The following is a 16337-nucleotide window of genomic DNA, read 5'->3' as shown; positions in this document are numbered from 1 at the left end:
GGCTCAGCAGCAAGGCAATATGTTGCAGCCCCCAACAACAGCAGCAGCAACAACAGATGGCTGCACAGTATGCTCAGCAAATGCAAAACATGTCAGGCAACCAGATGCGACAATTCCCACCGCAAATGCAGGCACAGTTACAACAAATGATGAGATTGAACCAGATGAACGGCCAGATGGGCAACAGTCCTATGCAACGTCAGGCCAGCGAGCAGATGATGAATGGCAATAACATCAACATGCAAACTTACCAAGCAATGCAACAGGCTCAGCAGCAACAGGCTCAGCAGCAACAGGCCCAGCAGCAGCAACAACAGCAACAGAGTCAACATCAAATGGGTCAAATGGGACAGATGGGACAGATGGGTCAAGGAACCGTCCAAGCCCAAGTTCAGCAGCACGCCAGAATAGTCTATCAAAAAATGGTGGCACATGCAATTACCAAGCATGGGTCAGTGGACAAAATCCCGCCCGATCTAATGCTGAAGATAAAGACTGCAAGTATGAATCAAGCCACAAGTGCTGTCCAACAAAATCTTCAGCGGAGGCAACAGGCCCAACAGCAGCAGCAGCAGCAAATGATAATGCATCAGCAGCAGCAGCATCAGCAGCAGATGCAACAGATGCAGCAGCAGCAGCAACAGCAAATGCAGCAGCAACAATTGCAGCAGCAGATACAGCAGCAGCAGCAGATACAGCAACAACATTTACAACAACAACAAATGCAAGGGATGAATGGCATGATGGGTGGCCAGGGGATGTGATGGTCTAGAAGGGGCTCCAAAGACGATGGAAAGAGTTAATGTTACCGCAGATCAGGGAAGGATCCAGTGATCTTGGAGTTAAGGATGATTCATTATTTTTTGTTTTTGGTATGGTTTACGAGTTTGGGCAGATATACCCCACGGGAAGCGTTTGAAACGGATCAAGGGTTTTTGTCAAGGCCTTATAACTGTCTTTAAGGGTGCCCATGCTATTGAACATGTAATACAGCGGCAAGGACAGCGGCAAGGAAGTCCGGCCGCATGTGGTGCTAAGGGCATGCACAAGGAGTATTTGGATTATTCAAGAATTCGTTTGAAATCGTCTTTTGCGATATTAACAAGTTTCAAAGTCAGTGTTAAGGAACAGATTTGACTGTGAAGAAGAAAAACGTGTCCTATTTTAGTCGTCTACTGAGCCAATATGGCAGAACAAAAGTTGACTTCGTAGCGTAAAGGTAAAAATGGACGATCTTAGAGTCGCTCCAAAACAGCATGAATCTGTTCGCCTTGGGTCTCTTATGCTTCATGCACTCGCTGGCCAAGATGGGTGGCTCGAGAGCTGTCTGTCACGTGCACACAGCTTGCGACGCGGAATGACACAACCGCCAAGACACAAGGAGCTTCTTACCTCATCCAATCGTTGACGCTACCTCAGTAAATCCGCGATACAGCAGCTCAAGGCAACGTGACCATTTCATCACGCAGTTTCTATCACAAGGCATACCAAGGAGAATCTATCCGGTCCAGTCTTTCCTTTCGTTTGAGCATAGCAACTGCTTTCCAGCATCTCCCTTTTTCGAATCCGCAATCCCGTCCCCTCGGTATCATCGCTTAACGTTTATCCCTATCTCGGCTTCTGTGTTCTTCCCAGATCTTCTCGATGTATCGGCCGGATCTACTGGCATTTCTGCTGCCTCTGCTGGCTGCGCCAGTATTTTCTGCAGAGACACTCGACTGTGGAAAGATTCGTGCGGATGGACACACGTTCGACCTTTCCAAGCTTGGCGGACCGCATTCAGTCGTGACGACGCGATACAAGCCCAACCCAGCCGGACACTACAACACAACTTATACATTAGACGTTTGTAAGCCGTTGAAAAAGAGCGGAGGAAGCAAGTCAGAATGCCCAAACGGCACTCGAGGTATGTTCAGGGTCCACTGAGATTATAAAGCTTCAACTGACAGGCTTTAGTTTGCGCCATCACACATCTTCTCAAGTCTGACGGAGACAAGAAAGAGGAGGACGAGGTTACGGACATCGTCGCGATCGCAGGAAACCTCGAGAACGCTGGTGGATCTCGATTCGAATGGACTCCTACAAGACTTAGCACGGCCGAGTCGGACTCCGACAAGAAGAAGGAGGGTTTGCGACTTGTTCTCACGGGAGGCAAGGATCCTTTATCCGGCCCCTCCAAGGAGAAGACCGACCAAAAGGCCATTATTGAGTTCCTTTGCGACCCTAACAAAGAAGGAACAGAAGGCGAGTGGGTCTCCGAGGAAAAGTACGAGAAACGAGCCGACGAAAAGAAGGACGACGACAAGAAGGAAGATGGCGGTGACAAGGATGAGGGCGAGTCTACTCTCGAGCACCAACTCAAGCATGAGAATGCTTCCCTTATCTGGGATGGCTTTGAAGTTGAGAAGGATGTCGGAATTCTGCGCTTGACATGGCACACCAAGTATGCCTGCGAAAAGAGAGACGAGAGCGGCGGTGGCGGTAGTGACGATGGAGGAGATAACTCCAGTTCCCACTGGGGATTCTTCACCTGGTTTGTCCTCATGTGAGTACATTCAGCCTTCACCTTTGCATTATTTTCTAACATATCTAGCGCTTTCTTGCTCATTGCTGGTTACCTCATCTTCTCGTCCTGGATCAACTTCACCCGTTACGGTGCCCGAGGCTGGGATCTTCTCCCCCACAGCGACACCATCCGCGACATTCCTTACCTACTCAAGGACTTTATCCGCCGGATCCTAAACACTGTGCAGGGAACGGGCAGCCGAGGTGGATACAGCGCCGTCTAAAACGGCCTAAGAAGTGTACATCGCTTTCTGTTTGTTCAAACTGGAATACTGGGCCTTTCTGGGGTTGGTTCTGTGCGAGGGACTATGATGGCGCTCATGCTAGCAGTTCATTTTGGCTGGTTTGTATACATAGGTTGGGGTTATTAGGCTATTGGTCTCGTATCATGCAATCGGGTGTTTAGAGTTTGAAAGTTGCGAATGCGCAGTATTATGGAGTCAGCGTCGGGGTAATTAATACAATTTCGTTGTGCTGCGTTCTTAATGGGAGCATCAAGGGTGTCTTGACAGTTGCACAACTCTATGTTTACTTTAAGTTTGGATCTCTAGATATGACATGGATTCTATAGATGGTCGTTCATGATGAGTACGTTGTGAGTCAGTAGAACTGATCAGTACCAAGATCGCAATGCGTAGACAGTAGCTGTCTAGGCCAGGGCGCGCCTTGAGAGACTTAAAATTCAACTTACAGGGATAAGAAAACGCGACATCATGAATGATTCCATAGCTTGAGTCAAAAATGTCTCCATAATCAAGACCCTTCCTTGTCATGGTAGCTCGAGTGGCTCCTAATTGTGAGTAACTTGCCCGAATACAGTTAAGTAGCGTCGCAAAATCGACCTGCGATAGCGGAGGCGATTGATAAGATAAAACCACAAATATTCTCTCGTCTAACTACTAAACCCCTCCAGATCGATACAACCATTCCAATTCTGCAAATCTCTCTCTTCCCTTGTACTTTTCTTCTTCTTCTGTCTGTAATTTATAAAATCGGAAAATTCATAATCGCAATGGCTATGCGACTACCCCTCCGAGCCCGATTGGCCAGCTCCTGCGCCATCGCTCGTCCTCGTATTGTTCGACGAGGCCTTGCTTCGCTGCCAAATGCCGACGTCGCGTCCGACTCCAAAAGCGCTGCTATGGTGAACGAGCATGCGCCTTATATGGTTGCCACATATGCTCGCCCTCCACCTGTGTTTATCAAGGGAAAGGGTTCGTGGCTTTGGGATGCTGAGGATCGCAAGTTTCTTGATTTCACTGCTGGCATCGCTGTCAATGGTCTCGGTCACTGCGATCCCGAGTTTACTCGCATCATGACTGAGCAAGTAAGTCGTTTTCTTGCAATTGAGGTATAACTGTGGGCTTTACTAATTCAATTGGTTGTTGACAGGCTCAAACCCTTGTTCACGCTTCCAACCTTTACTACAATCCATGGACCGGCGCTCTATCGAAGCTCCTCGTCGAAAAGACTCTCGAGTCTGGCGCTATGCACAACGCCGCCTCAGTGTTTGTCTGCAACTCCGGATCCGAGGCCAACGAAGCCGCCATCAAATTCGCTCGCAAGGCCGGCAAGATTGTCGACCCTTCAGGCGAAAAGGTCGAGATCGTCTCCTTCAACAACGGCTTCCACGGCCGAACCATGGGCAGTCTGTCCGCGACCCCGAACCCCAAGTACCAGAAGCCCTTCTCGCCCATGGTCCCCGGCTTCAAGACTGGCGACTACAACGACATTGCGGGTATCGATGCGCTAGTCACTGAGAAGACATGCGGTGTTATCGTGGAGCCTATCCAGGGCGAGGGCGGTGTTACACCTGCGAAGGAGGAGTTCCTCGTTGCGCTCGCTAAGCGATGTCGCGAGGTTGGCGCTGTTTTGATTTACGACGAGATTCAGTGTGGTCTTGGCCGTACAGGCACATTCTGGGCTCACGGCAACTTGCCCAAGGAGGCTCACCCTGATATCCTGACAACAGCCAAGGCTCTCGGCAATGGATTCCCCATTGGCGCTGTTCTGGTGACACAGGATGTCGCTGATAAGATGAAGGTTGGCGACCACGGCACTACCTTTGGTGGAAACCCTCTTGCCTGCCGACTGGCGCACTACATCGTTGGCCGTCTCGCCGACAAGCAGCTTCAAGCCGATGTCAAGGCCAAGTCCGAGATTTTCAAGAAGCGCTTTGCCAAGCTACAGAGCCAATACCCTGACCTTGTCAAGGAGGTCCGTGGTCGAGGTTTGATTCTTGGTCTGCAATTGTCTCAGGACCCTTCACCAATTATCAAGGCTGCTCGTGAGCGTGGTCTTCTCATCATTACTGCCGGTACCAACACATTGCGATTTGTGCCCAGCTTGACTGTGACGGATGAGGAGATTAACCAGGGACTGGATATTGTGGAGACTGCTATCGCTGCTACTCAATAAGAGAGTGTATACATACTCTGGTGTTTATGATTAAAGGGTTAAAAGTAGATTTTTGATGAGTAGAGAGCGGAGCTACATAAAAAGCTAGATACCATATACTGATTTATGTTTTACGTCGTATTCTTTGTGTCCTGTTGGAGGTGCTACATGCTTTACGAGGAAATGTGAAACTAAAATCCGAGCTCAATCTTTCCAGCCAAGTTGAGTCAAAATGCCAGTTTTACGTTTCTATCCGTTAAATCACTAGCGACAAGATGAAAGCTTCTCTGATATAGTCTCATTCAAAAACAATACATGCTTCATTCATATTCAGTACGCCTCATCACATCGCTCAACGCCAAGCCTTCACAAATAACCCATCCTTTCTATATAACTAGCAAATAGCATGTGTCTTGCCATGCTTGCCCTGGAGAGAATGTTGCTCATCCTAAGAATTGTTATTTACAGAACTTCGGTGCTGTCTTGGTTGATAACTTACCTTGTATACGGGGTGGGAATGCTTTCCACGTCCCATAGTAACAATGTGGTTCTTGATGTACTCTTCACGCTTCTTAATTGACTCCTGGTCTGTCTCCTTAAGAAGACCGTGGCACAGCTTGACATCGCAGATGAGCTGGTCGCATCGACTCTTTGTAAAGTCCTCTCGGACAACAACTCTCAGCATCTTCACGCCAGAGTTGGGAGCCATGGTGTAAGCAGGGACAACCCAACCTCGAGAACGCAGGTGGTGAGCGAGAGCGAACTCATCGTAGTGACGTTCAGGATCACCACCTTCGTCAACGGTCTTGAAACGGAAAGCAACCAGGGGAAGACCAGCGCCCGAACGTTCTGACATGATGACGAAGCCCATGTTCTCTAGGGTTTCTGTCAGGTAGTCGGCGGTACGGGTGAGGTTGCTCATGATAGCGCGGTAACCGTGCTTGCCGAGGCGGATGAGCTGGTAGTATTGGCCAATGACTTGTGATGCACCCTTGGAGAAGTTGAGGGTGAAAGATGATTGATCGGCACCGAGGTAGTTGATGTTGAAGACGAGTTCTTGGGGGAGGAACTCGGGAGATCGCCAGATGACCCAACCAACACCAGGATAGACAAGACCGTACTTGTGACCCGAGACGTTGATAGAGACGACCTTTTCACATCTGAAATCCCACTCTAGGTCAGGAACTACAAAAGGAGCCACAAAGCCTCCACTGGCAGCATCGACGTGAATTGGGACATCAAGGTTGCGCTCAACGAGGAGATCGTTGATGGCCTTGATATCCTCGTACTCACCAGTATAAGTCGTTCCAAGAATAGCACACATACCAATGGTGTTCTCGTCACACAGGTCAACGGCCTGTTCTGGATCCATGACAAAACGATCAGGCGTACAGTAGACGAGCTTCTCGTCAATCTCAAAGTAGCGAGTGGCCTTTTCCCAACAGACCTGAACGGCCGAGGACATGACGATATTGGGATGTTCTGTACTCTTACCCTCGGCGATTCTGCGGTTCTTCCAGCGCCTCTTCATGGCCAGAACACCGAGCATGATGGCTTCTGAGGAACCGACGGTTGATGTACCGACTGACGAACCGGGAGGAGCGTGGAAAAGATCGCCGATCATGTTAACGCATCGGTTCTGGATGTCGGCGGATTGAGGGTACTCTTCATAATCGATAAAGTTCTTGGAGAATGACTCTGCCATGAGCTTCTCGGCTTCATCTTCCTGGAGAGTGTTAGTGAAGCTATTCAGAAGAGTTATAGTGGGGTAGGTGGTTTAGTGCAATGGGTTGGTTCTATAGCGTCCCATCACCATCGCCAAGAAATGGTTCCGTCTCCGCTATGGAGCGGGTGGAGGAGCAGATCGATGGTGATGGCTTGGCATAGGACAGACTTGGCCGGAACCAGAAAAGTCAAGGAATTAGTTGATGTTTTGTTGTACGTACCATGTAAGTTGTAACGAAAGAAGCCAAGCTGGAAGTAAAGTCAGCAATTAGTAGGTGATCTCATAAACACATCATCATGATTAGAAACAAACGTACTTGAGCATGGGGTTGTTGTCAAGACTCAGATCGTCCTTGATCATGCGATAGGCAATGTCGCGGGGCATTTCGTTCTCTGGCATATGATGCCTGGGAAGATCCATGCCCGCAAAGCGAGATCCGTAGACGCTGGTGGTGTACTCATCCTGGTAGCTCGCCAGCTTCATCTCAGGCCTCCGTGAGGCCCGAGAGCTGGTAGAACGGACGGATGCAGCGTCAGAGTCGTCTCCGCGGTGAGCACCACCAACAACAGAGAGGTGAGCCATGTTGTCAACGAGGGTTGAAGATTTTCCTTTGGAAGGGAAGTATCCGTTACTTGACTTGATGGGGTTTCCTTGGTCGTCTGTCTCAATAATGGGAACGGGCGACGCACTTTCTGAATGCTGAGCGAGACTCATGATGAAGGAGGGGTAGAGGGATAGCTCTTTTGTATGTAAACAAATCGAGACAAGAAAGCTTAATGCGATAGGCCGAATATGGACGGGAGCAGCCGGTTTTGTGTAGCTGGCTAACTATAGCTATCTTTTTGTGGTGGGTTGAAGAATGGCTTGTGTTGGTACTTGGTTGGTTACTCTGTTGGCAATGACGGCACGTCGCAGGTTGCTTCTGCTTAGTACAGAGTAGCAAAGAGTTCAGTTGAGGGGTAAAACGGAAAGGTCGGCAATATGAAGAGTTATAGTGGGATGAGGACATGTAATACACGACGCAATGTGATGAATTTCAAGATGTAGGAGCTTCAAGAGTATGGTATCTCTTTTGAAGTACAAGAGTAGAGGAGAGTGGTAGATAGGTAGTATATATGTTGATACTAGGGGTGAGACGAGTGAAATAAAACCAGATTTACAAAGAGACAGAGAAGCAGAGAGACACCGACTTTTTAAAGTATTCTACCAAAAATACGTGAATAAATAAATACCTCCAAAATAGGAGCATGGAAATACGGCACGGGGGGTGCATAAGATATCCATCCAGTCTATCCATTTGAATGAGGCCCCTAAGCCGGTATGCTCGGTACCTGAATCTTGTATGAGCTTGAAAAGAAGCACAGCCCAGTTGTTTACATCCGAAACCGTATTGTTCGCGGTACATAGTCGATGGGTACAGACGCAAAAGATACCTGACAACTACCTGATCTGTACCAGCCAGGTAAACACCCGTTAACATCCGCTTTGTCTGTGCTTTTTGTCTTTTTTGAGCATGGTGATCGATGATGATGACGCTCCCCTTGTCTTTGGTGATACTGGGGAGCAGCTTCTGTCTCTGTGATAGTATTGGTTCTTTTGTATATCCCTCATATATTTCAACTAATTGTCGGGTCTGGTATACGGGCGGCCTCACTGTTCTGGTCTCAATACGGAAATGAGTGGTGATATTCGTGTCCTAGTAGTTGGAAAACCCGCAACTTTGGGTTCTACTTGTCCTCATGCCAGGTTGGGACAGATCAGCTCACCTTGCTTCTCACTTCCCTTCACCTTGCACTTACTCAATCGGGCAACTCGGTCAGGTACGTGTCTTGTTTCAGTGACATAAAGCCGCAAGCAAATGACGGACATTTCTTACAATAACACGCGGTTATTGGGGTTCTGGACCTTGGGCATGGATAAGGTCAAAATTTGGGGTCAGATTGGGGGTGAAAAAGCACCTGATTATTCTCTCTCGCCTCATAAAACATGGCATCTTCCAACAAAGGGGTAGAACACGGGTAAAAGATGAAGCAATCGGTATCGGATCAGAACTCAGAATCCTTGTTATTTTGGGGTACAGCCAACTGCCTAACCCAACTTATGGAATGTATTCCTATTTGCTGGGTTCAGTCTGGACAATAACGTTGCATAGCAAAGTCGGTGTGCTTTCCGCAACATGTTACGTATTACTCTTTTTCCAATACTCTTTCTACCATGTTCTTTGAAGATCATCGGCTCCGGGGAATAGTTGTATTTAGTGGTTGGTACAACTTTAAACGGCAATTTTGCCTTTCGCTTCCCTGCGTCAAGAGTCATAGAAAGTTGGGCACAAAAGCAACCTTATTCTCGCACAATAGAAAAGCACTGCTTAACAGCCCACGTCTTCTTCTTCTTCTAGCACAACCAGGGGAATAGTTGTGTTGATATGGATGTATTCTCGTTACTTACAGGGCTGAAAGGAGTGGACAGGAATAGGAATGTCGGAGGCCAGGTAACGAGGATAACCCAATCACGGAGGCTCCTTGTCGGTAAAACGGGGCTGTCGTGCCCACATCCCCGGGTCTTCCGTGCATAAGTCGCCTATTAATGGTTCAATCGGCCAAATTACAGCACTAATCTACAGAGAATAGCACTGAGAAGCACTGAGACTGACGTGCACTATTAGGTAGTTGGTCAGGGCCGGTTATCGCGATGAGCCTCTACTAAGATCACAAGAAGGGTATCCCTTGTCATGAGGCCATCACAAGTCATCGATTACTACAGTGCTCTCCCCAAAAATCACTTACTATACCTACCTACACGTATGTACATATCTCACAGGACAAATCACCCTTAAACCTGTATGACATCTCCTATAATAATGACCCGATCCAAGTGGCGTGTCTACTCAGCCCAACCAAGGCTCCCCAGATCAAGACTATCAGGGGTTTACGAATACCCAATCGGCCCAATTCCCGAGTATTTTCCCATCATGAGTTGCGTGTTTTTACTCACCGAGAAAATCTGACGCAAACACGGTCCGTCCGCCCCCTTTTTTTTGCCTTGAGATGCCTCTATTCCCCTCGGTCGTTGTCCGTAAGCTGTGACTTGAAGGGTGACTTTGGCGTCATGTTCTGGACTGTAATGGTAAGATTGTTTAGGGACCTTGGTCAGCATGACTGTGAGACAAAAGCTTACAACGATAGTAAACAGACAAAGACAATGCCTTACCCTTCGTGTTCTAAAAGTTGGGCATATCAGCGGTTTGATACATGTGTTAATTCAATTCATCAGCTATTATAAGGGTGTCCTTTGTGTATCTACAGAAAGTCATCATATCGTAAGTCCAACTACGCAGAAATATATGCCTTTCCCAGCTCACCCTGTATCACTCCTCCATATATGCAGTCACACATACACCAAAATCACTATGCTATAAAGAAAACTCCAACAATGCATCCCCTCAATTAATCATCATCACCAACCATCCCCGTCAATCCACTCGCAAGACCCTGCATACGTCGTCCAAGCAAATCATCAGAGCTCTTGAGCTTAACAAGACTCTTATTTCTATTCTTGCTCTTGTTCAACCCGATGCTCTTTCTTCGAGACGTGTTCTTCTTATCTCCATTCGTAAGAGAAGATCCGTTTGTGTATGGTCGCGGCGTCGTGTCTCCGCTTCCATAGCCGTCGTTGATTTCTGATGACACAGAATCTTCTTTCTGTATAGGTGGCGAGGGTTGGTTCGAGCTTCGTCGCTGATTCATCTTTGTCATGCTAATTTCCAGAGGCTTGTCCTCTTCTCCGCTGGACTCTGTGCGTTGATGATGTCTCCCGTCACCATTCACGCCGAAACCATTGGTCTGCGACCTTGTGGCTCGGGATTGTCTATCTTTTCGCACGCGCATTATGTGTGCATGCTCGAATAGTTGGTCGAACCATTCAACACATCGTTCAAAGTGTCTCCAAGCAGGAGGATACACTGTCGGGAACTGCATAAAGCCATGAGATGTTCCAGGGATCAGCATCACCTCCGCAGCATCCCGATCGTTGAATTCTGCCCCGTTGATTCCTGCTTGATCCTGCATGAACGTAGCTTCTTTCGCACGGCGAAGCCTTCCTGCAAAGATAACTGTATCATCGACAAGAGGATCTCGTTCTCCTGTCATGAAGTATGTCTTGGGGAAGTCAACTAGCAAAGCTTCAGGTGCGAGGACAGGACTGAGGAGATAGTCCTGGCTAAAGTCGGGGCGGTTGTGTGCACCGATGTACAAGATGATCATTGCTCTCATCATTTCAGGTGTGAGTACTCGATCGTTAAAGTAGGAGATCATTGACGATGTGGCCAGCCGTGTCTTCATTGGCTCAACATGGTGAGATGAATTCTTTCCATTAGCTTCTGAGGCCTCCTTTGGGAAGCTCAAAGATCGAGGTCCAACGTGTGAAAACTCTGGGTGTGGGCTCTTAGGTCCCTGAGAAGCTGCAATTAGAGTCTCTTTTGCCGTCAAGCCATTCAGTTTGCTGGTCAGCTTAGTGTCCGGTGGCGGCGATCCTTCTTCTTCGTCATCAGAATGGTGAGGAGTTCCCACCAACTCGTTGTACTGCATGCTCTTTCGTCGCATGATTCTGCGGTTCGTCTTTCTCGCCTTTCGATCCTTGATGAGAGACATTTGTTCGTCAGTCATCCAGTTACCAATATTCATGTCCAGCGCTGGGTAGAAGCAAATGAGTCCGTCCGGAGCTGGTAGCTCTGTCTGTCCTGGTCTGCAGAATGCCGGATGTCTTGATTCCATAATCATCAAAGTCGCTGCGACTGCAAGATTGCCTCCAGCACTATCACCTGTGACGATGACTCGAGGCACTTCAGTTCCTGGTAGACCGACACATCGACCCTTCGTGTTGATGATGGTCTTGTAAACATCAAAGCACTCATTCAGCGCATACGGATACGGGAACTCGGGTGCCTTTTTGTAGTCGAGACTCAGAATAGGTAGTCCTGACTTAGCCGCCCATGAGAATAACTTGTCGTCGTTGCAGCGCGGATCCATAGCAACGAAACCGCCACCCGGAATATCAAGAATTATCCGATCATGGCGCTCAAGATCTGACAAAGGTCCATCATAGTACAACCACGCAAGAACAGGCTCTTTGTAGTCGCTGTCGGCAGGCCGGGGGATCCGAATCTGCCTCGGAGGCCATCGCATAAAACGCGGTCGCATGAGGCCCTGGAAGAAACTCAAATACGGCGACGTGCCCTTGTTCCAGGACACGCGCATGTGCTCGACCGTGATCATACCTCTGACCTTGCGAACTTTCTCGTCGGCCTTTTCAGCAGCGATGAGGTAGAAGAGCGAGAAGACAATGCTGGCCATGTCGCGCAGCCATTTCGTCTTGATTTTCATGGCCGTCCAGAAACCAGCGTCCAGCGCGGTCAAGACCCATGTGGCCCGGTAGTAGGTGGCGTCGTACATGTTGGCCAAGGGCTCTGGGCTGGCGAGACCGACGAGGGTGCTGAAGTTGCGAGCCGCGTATAAATATATCATGGTTAAGGCGACGGTTTGCCATGGTGTGAGACGTTTGGAGAAGAGTCTCGAGAAGAACTTTGCGCCTGGGGGACCATGTTTATGGCCTCTGTGGTCTAGGTGTAAGCATACGAAAGAAGGGACAGGATCTGGAAAGTCTTACTTGACCAAGTAAGCGGACCAAAAGGTCAACACTGCTAGGACTTGAAGTCTTCGAGACTTGACCGAAGGCCGTCCCAAGACGTGATCTATCATGCTGACCAGATCAGGTCTAAATGTATATAATTTCGAACGATTTGAGATAAATGTGCAAGTAAAGTAGAAGAACAGACAAAGAGAAACTAGTTAGGATTCACACAAGCACATGGTGTCGTTAGCCTTTTCGGGTAAATTGACAGGCGTTCACATGAAAGAAATACACGACTCAAACACCCTCGGAGGTTGTAGTATAGGAGACAGGACAAGGGTTGTGAGATATCGCCAATTGAAGCGTTGTAACGGTCTCGTTGGATGGATAGTGGCTGAGGTGAGAGTTTCCGCCTGTCCAACAGAGATGAAACGAATAAAACAGGAGGAAGAGGATGGAGAAAAGTAAAATTCGATTGTAAACTTCCAACTAGGCAGAGTAGAACTACATAACACGGCTCGATTACTACAAACAAATGATGATCCCAAGCTAAATTCGGACTCGTAGCCGAGTAGAATGACGGGCTCGTGACTCGTGACAACTTGGGTTTTTTAAGAGTATCGACATTTCCAAGCTTGTTGACATGTGAAAGTTTCCCCCAGAATCTGGATAAAGAGACACGCGGGGGTAATTCTGTGGGGGAGGACATGACGTAGATACGGTATTCTCGGGAATAGTGATACTGCAACCATTATTTCTAACAACACAAGACAACGGCAACATCTTGAATTAAGCTTATGTACGTGAGACAGGCAAACGACTTGAGAGCGTTTCTCTTTCTCATTCTCAAGCCTCCTCTATTCAAAATATCAATCACCTGCCAGAAATGCTCCGAAAGGTAGAATCCAAAAGCTAAAAAGGAATGCAGGCTTTGTTCCCATGCTGTTCACATGATTCATGGCTGGTAGCGGCACGTGTACATACCCAGGTAATCAATTAATGCAGCACCCCTGACAAGTCAACCATCACATGCTGCATCTTGGCTGACAGGACAATTGACTTTACGATTATTGGGTATTGTGAGTTGATGCGGTTCTTTCCGGTTACTCATGGGTTTATGAGTTGTCCCTGTCTCAGGCCAGCCATTTACAATAGACAGGACTTGACAAAAGAATAGAAATTCCAGCAATAATCTATCCATCAAAGAACATCTGTCCTTGTACCGAGGTACTTGTCCAGGACTGTCTGAACTAAAAATAGAGGAGCAATGGATGTTCACTTTTTCACCAAAAAAAAAAAAGACCGGTGTCTAAACGGCAAAAGATTTGGAGACAGAGGGATTTGAACCCCCGGCCTTTCGCAAGCATTCGAAACAATGCAAAGCGAACGTGATACCCCTACACCATATCCCCAGTGTTTGTTGAAGGGACACTATCTTTTTGCGTATATATACATATTGCCATAAGGTCGCGCTCATGAGTGCTCATTCTCTACGTGACAATATCCTATTCTTCACAGAGACATGCATAAATCATTTTCTCGGTGTTTAACCTATCATACGGCATTGGAACGCAGTTGAGGCAAACATAGTAGACTGTGGCTGGAACTTCAGCCTCAATATCGCCTTTATCTTCTCGTTCTTCTCGATCGACAACAGAATTACCGGTCAACATGGTGACTTGTGATTGTGATTGTCGGGCCGATGGTTTCTAAGCATAAAGTGCGCTCAGACTACAAGCACAGTTGACTGTGCTTAGTTGCGAGCATGTAAATCGAGTTCAACTAATCTAAATTAGATAACATACTTTCGTCAATCGTACACTACCAGTACAAATGCTGCAACAACGCTCCAATCAGGTTATTCATCATGACTCCGAAATCTACTATTCATCGAGACATCACTATACTAACAAAATAAATGGTTGTACAAAGCAACAGTTTGGATATATATAGTAGCTAAAAGTATACACAAGTCATAAGAAATTTATCCTTCACCACTGAGAACCCAGCCTCGGCGGTATCTTCATCATTAAACCGATGTGACATTCACAAAGTACCGCTTATTGCACCTTGCTGGCAACAAAATCAGCAGCAGCGCCAGCATCCTTGCTGTAGGTAAGGTGGTCGGGTGTGATGGCAGCAGTACCGGCGCAAACACCATCGCCTGCGTGGCAGATAATCTTGACCCTGTCAGCCGGGACGCCCTGGATGGCCTGTCTCTGGACTGTAATATTGTTAGCTTCTTTATACTCTTCTTTGTTGACATAGTAAACTTACAAGGGTCGCCGAAGTTGAGAACGGCAGCAACCTTGGCTGTGGTCTCAGCAGGAAGAGCCCTGGCAGCGTTGTGCACCAGCATGGCTCCCTGAGAGTATCCAGACATGACGATCTTGGTCTTGGGGCACTTCTTAACAGCCTCCGTGACAAGGCTCGCCCTATTCTCAGTTAGTATCGTGTTACTCTTTTTGGGTATGACGTTAACTTACATCTTCTCAGAGCCGGCCTTGTCGCCCATCTGCATAATACCAGCAATGCTGGCGCTGTAGTCAACACCCTGAACGGCGAGCTTGTCCTGGCCAATCTTCTCGCCGAGGGCCTTGAAGAAGGGAGGTCCTGCAGCTGTGCCGACGTTACCAGCCTCAGTAGTACCACGGGCAAAGATGACAGTTACGTCCTTACACTCGCCGCTGAGGTCGTTCATGGTAGAGCCACCTGCACCACCTAGGAAACTGCCAAAGGGAGAAGCAGCCGCACCTCCTGAAGAGCCTCCGGAAGAGCCACCTGAAGAAGAGCCACCGGCACCGCCCAGGAAGTTACCAAAGGGAGAGTCCGATGCACCTCCAGATGAAGCACCATCAAAGATACCACGGCGAGCAGCAGAGCCATCCGCATCAGTAGATCCTCCGGTAGAGCTGCTGGGGGCAGTAGGGGAGGTCTGAGGGGAAGCAGTGGGAGCCACAACGCTGGGGGCAGTGGCGCTGGGGGTATCGTCTGAAGAGTCGTCTCCTCCGAGTCCGGGGAGACCGCCAGAGCCACCTCCAAGACCTGGAAGGCTGGGCAGACCAGAACCAGAGCCAGAGCCGCCTCCGAGGCCTGGGAGGCTAGGCAAACCACCAGATCCAGAACCGCCTCCAAGACCAGGGAGACTGGGGAGACCAGAACCGGAACCACCTCCAAGGCCAGGCAGACTAGGGAGACCAGAGCCAGAACCAGAGTCACCTCCTAGGCCGGGAAGACTGGGTAGGCCACCAGAGCCGCCTCCAAGGCTGGGGAGACTGGGAAGACCAGAGCCAGAGCCAGAGCCACCTCCAAGACCAGGAAGGCTAGGGAGGCCAGAGCCAGAGCCGCCTCCTAGACCAGGGAGTCCACCTCCAAGGCCGGTTCGGGGAGCAATGGGACCAGCCACTGCGAAAGGAACAAGAGCAACGAGAATAGATGTGTAAAGCATGATGAAGGTTGTTCAAGCTGTTGAAACGAAAGATATTGGTTTGTATAAGAAGCGAATGTAAAGGGTATAAAGAATGTACAAAAGGCTGCTGAGTTGAGATGAATCTGGTTCCAAAATCTAGAAGACGAGTTTGAGTCTGGATTATATACGTCTTGTTCCTGACGCTTGAACCTCTTCTTCTCAGTAGTCATGATACCTAGTCATGTAAGTCATGACGATAGAATCGTTCCAGACATACGGATACTCCAACCGCAAGAGTTTCCCAAATTGGGAAAAGCTTCCGAGGTGGTCCTCCTCACCAATCTCACACGAGGATCCAGCTCTGCATAGGATGGATTTCTGCTCCGTGCTTGTTCGATTATCCAAGCCGAGAAACGACTCGGGGCGATCATACTGGCAGATCCCGAAGGAGGAGGAGGCCTAACGAGGTTGATGAAACGAGAACGCTTCTACCAAAAGATGAAACGGTCGCTCAAAGGCCGTGCGCATCGAAACAGGTGACGGACAGCAGAAGAGGGATGAAATGAATGGCGCAAACATCAAACGGTGAACTATTCCAAAAACAAAACACAC

At 48.5% G+C, this 16337-nt stretch overlaps 6 protein-coding genes and 1 non-coding gene across 7 annotated transcripts; 3 read left to right on the top strand and 4 right to left on the bottom strand.

Annotated features, from left to right (window-relative positions):
• Positions 1 to 56: 56 nt before the first annotated feature.
• On the top strand, positions 57 to 764 carry FGSG_11968 (uncharacterized protein; the record flags this gene model as incomplete). Its single annotated transcript, XM_011319086.1, has 1 exon — positions 57 to 764. One exon carries the CDS (start codon positions 57 to 59, stop codon positions 762 to 764), a length of 708 nt encoding a protein of 235 aa, XP_011317388.1.
• Positions 765 to 1644: 880 nt separating this feature from the next.
• On the top strand, positions 1645 to 2880 carry FGSG_01574 (uncharacterized protein; the record flags this gene model as incomplete). The annotated part of the gene is made up of 3 exons (XM_011319085.1): positions 1645 to 1906; positions 1957 to 2545; positions 2594 to 2880. 3 exons carry the CDS (start codon positions 1645 to 1647, stop codon positions 2787 to 2789), a joined length of 1047 nt encoding a protein of 348 aa, XP_011317387.1. The 3' UTR covers positions 2790 to 2880.
• Positions 2881 to 3577: 697 nt separating this feature from the next.
• On the top strand, positions 3578 to 4983 carry FGSG_01573 (acetylornithine aminotransferase; the record flags this gene model as incomplete). The annotated part of the gene is made up of 2 exons (XM_011319084.1): positions 3578 to 3892; positions 3958 to 4983. 2 exons carry the CDS (start codon positions 3578 to 3580, stop codon positions 4981 to 4983), a joined length of 1341 nt encoding a protein of 446 aa, XP_011317386.1.
• Positions 4984 to 5247: 264 nt separating this feature from the next.
• Positions 5248 to 7864, bottom strand: FGSG_01572 (glutamate decarboxylase 1). Its single transcript, XM_011319083.1, has 4 exons — positions 7005 to 7864; positions 6909 to 6936; positions 5462 to 6688; positions 5248 to 5410 (listed from the first exon to the last, which is right to left on the bottom strand). Exons 1-4 carry the CDS (start codon positions 7400 to 7402, stop codon positions 5357 to 5359), a joined length of 1707 nt encoding a protein of 568 aa, XP_011317385.1. The 5' UTR covers positions 7403 to 7864; the 3' UTR covers positions 5248 to 5356.
• A 2270-nt stretch (positions 7865 to 10134) lies between these two features.
• On the bottom strand, positions 10135 to 12444 carry FGSG_01571 (uncharacterized protein; the record flags this gene model as incomplete). Its single annotated transcript, XM_011319082.1, has 2 exons — positions 10135 to 12298; positions 12353 to 12444. 2 exons carry the CDS (start codon positions 12442 to 12444, stop codon positions 10135 to 10137), a joined length of 2256 nt encoding a protein of 751 aa, XP_011317384.1.
• A 1198-nt stretch (positions 12445 to 13642) lies between these two features.
• FGSG_20527 lies at positions 13643 to 13728 on the bottom strand. Its single transcript has one exon. It is a non-coding gene; the product is annotated as a tRNA-Ala (tRNA).
• Positions 13729 to 14376: 648 nt separating this feature from the next.
• Positions 14377 to 15764, bottom strand: FGSG_01570 (cutinase precursor; the record flags this gene model as incomplete). Its single annotated transcript, XM_011319081.1, has 5 exons — positions 14377 to 14540; positions 14594 to 14751; positions 14803 to 15037; positions 15098 to 15538; positions 15623 to 15764. 5 exons carry the CDS (start codon positions 15762 to 15764, stop codon positions 14377 to 14379), a joined length of 1140 nt encoding a protein of 379 aa, XP_011317383.1.
• Positions 15765 to 16337: the final 573 nt, after the last annotated feature.

This window comes from Fusarium graminearum, chromosome 1, assembly GCF_000240135.3.
Source record: "Fusarium graminearum PH-1 chromosome 1, whole genome shotgun sequence".
NCBI lineage: Eukaryota > Fungi > Ascomycota > Sordariomycetes > Hypocreales > Nectriaceae > Fusarium > Fusarium graminearum.
This window is presented reverse-complemented; position numbering and strand designations above follow the sequence as displayed.

Excerpts from the sequence above, each read along its gene's own strand:
- FGSG_01572 (XM_011319083.1), bottom strand. The coding sequence starts at position 7,402 with ATGAGTCTCGCTCAGCATTCAGAAAGTGCGTCGCCCGTTCCCATTATT. Across the intron at positions 6,937-7,004 it reads GACAACAACCCCATGCTCAA|CTTGGCTTCTTTCGTTACAA; the intron begins GTACGTTTGTTT and ends CTTTACTTCCAG. Across the intron at positions 5,411-5,461 it reads ATTCCCACCCCGTATACAAG|GATGAGCAACATTCTCTCCA; the intron begins GTAAGTTATCAA and ends AACAATTCTTAG.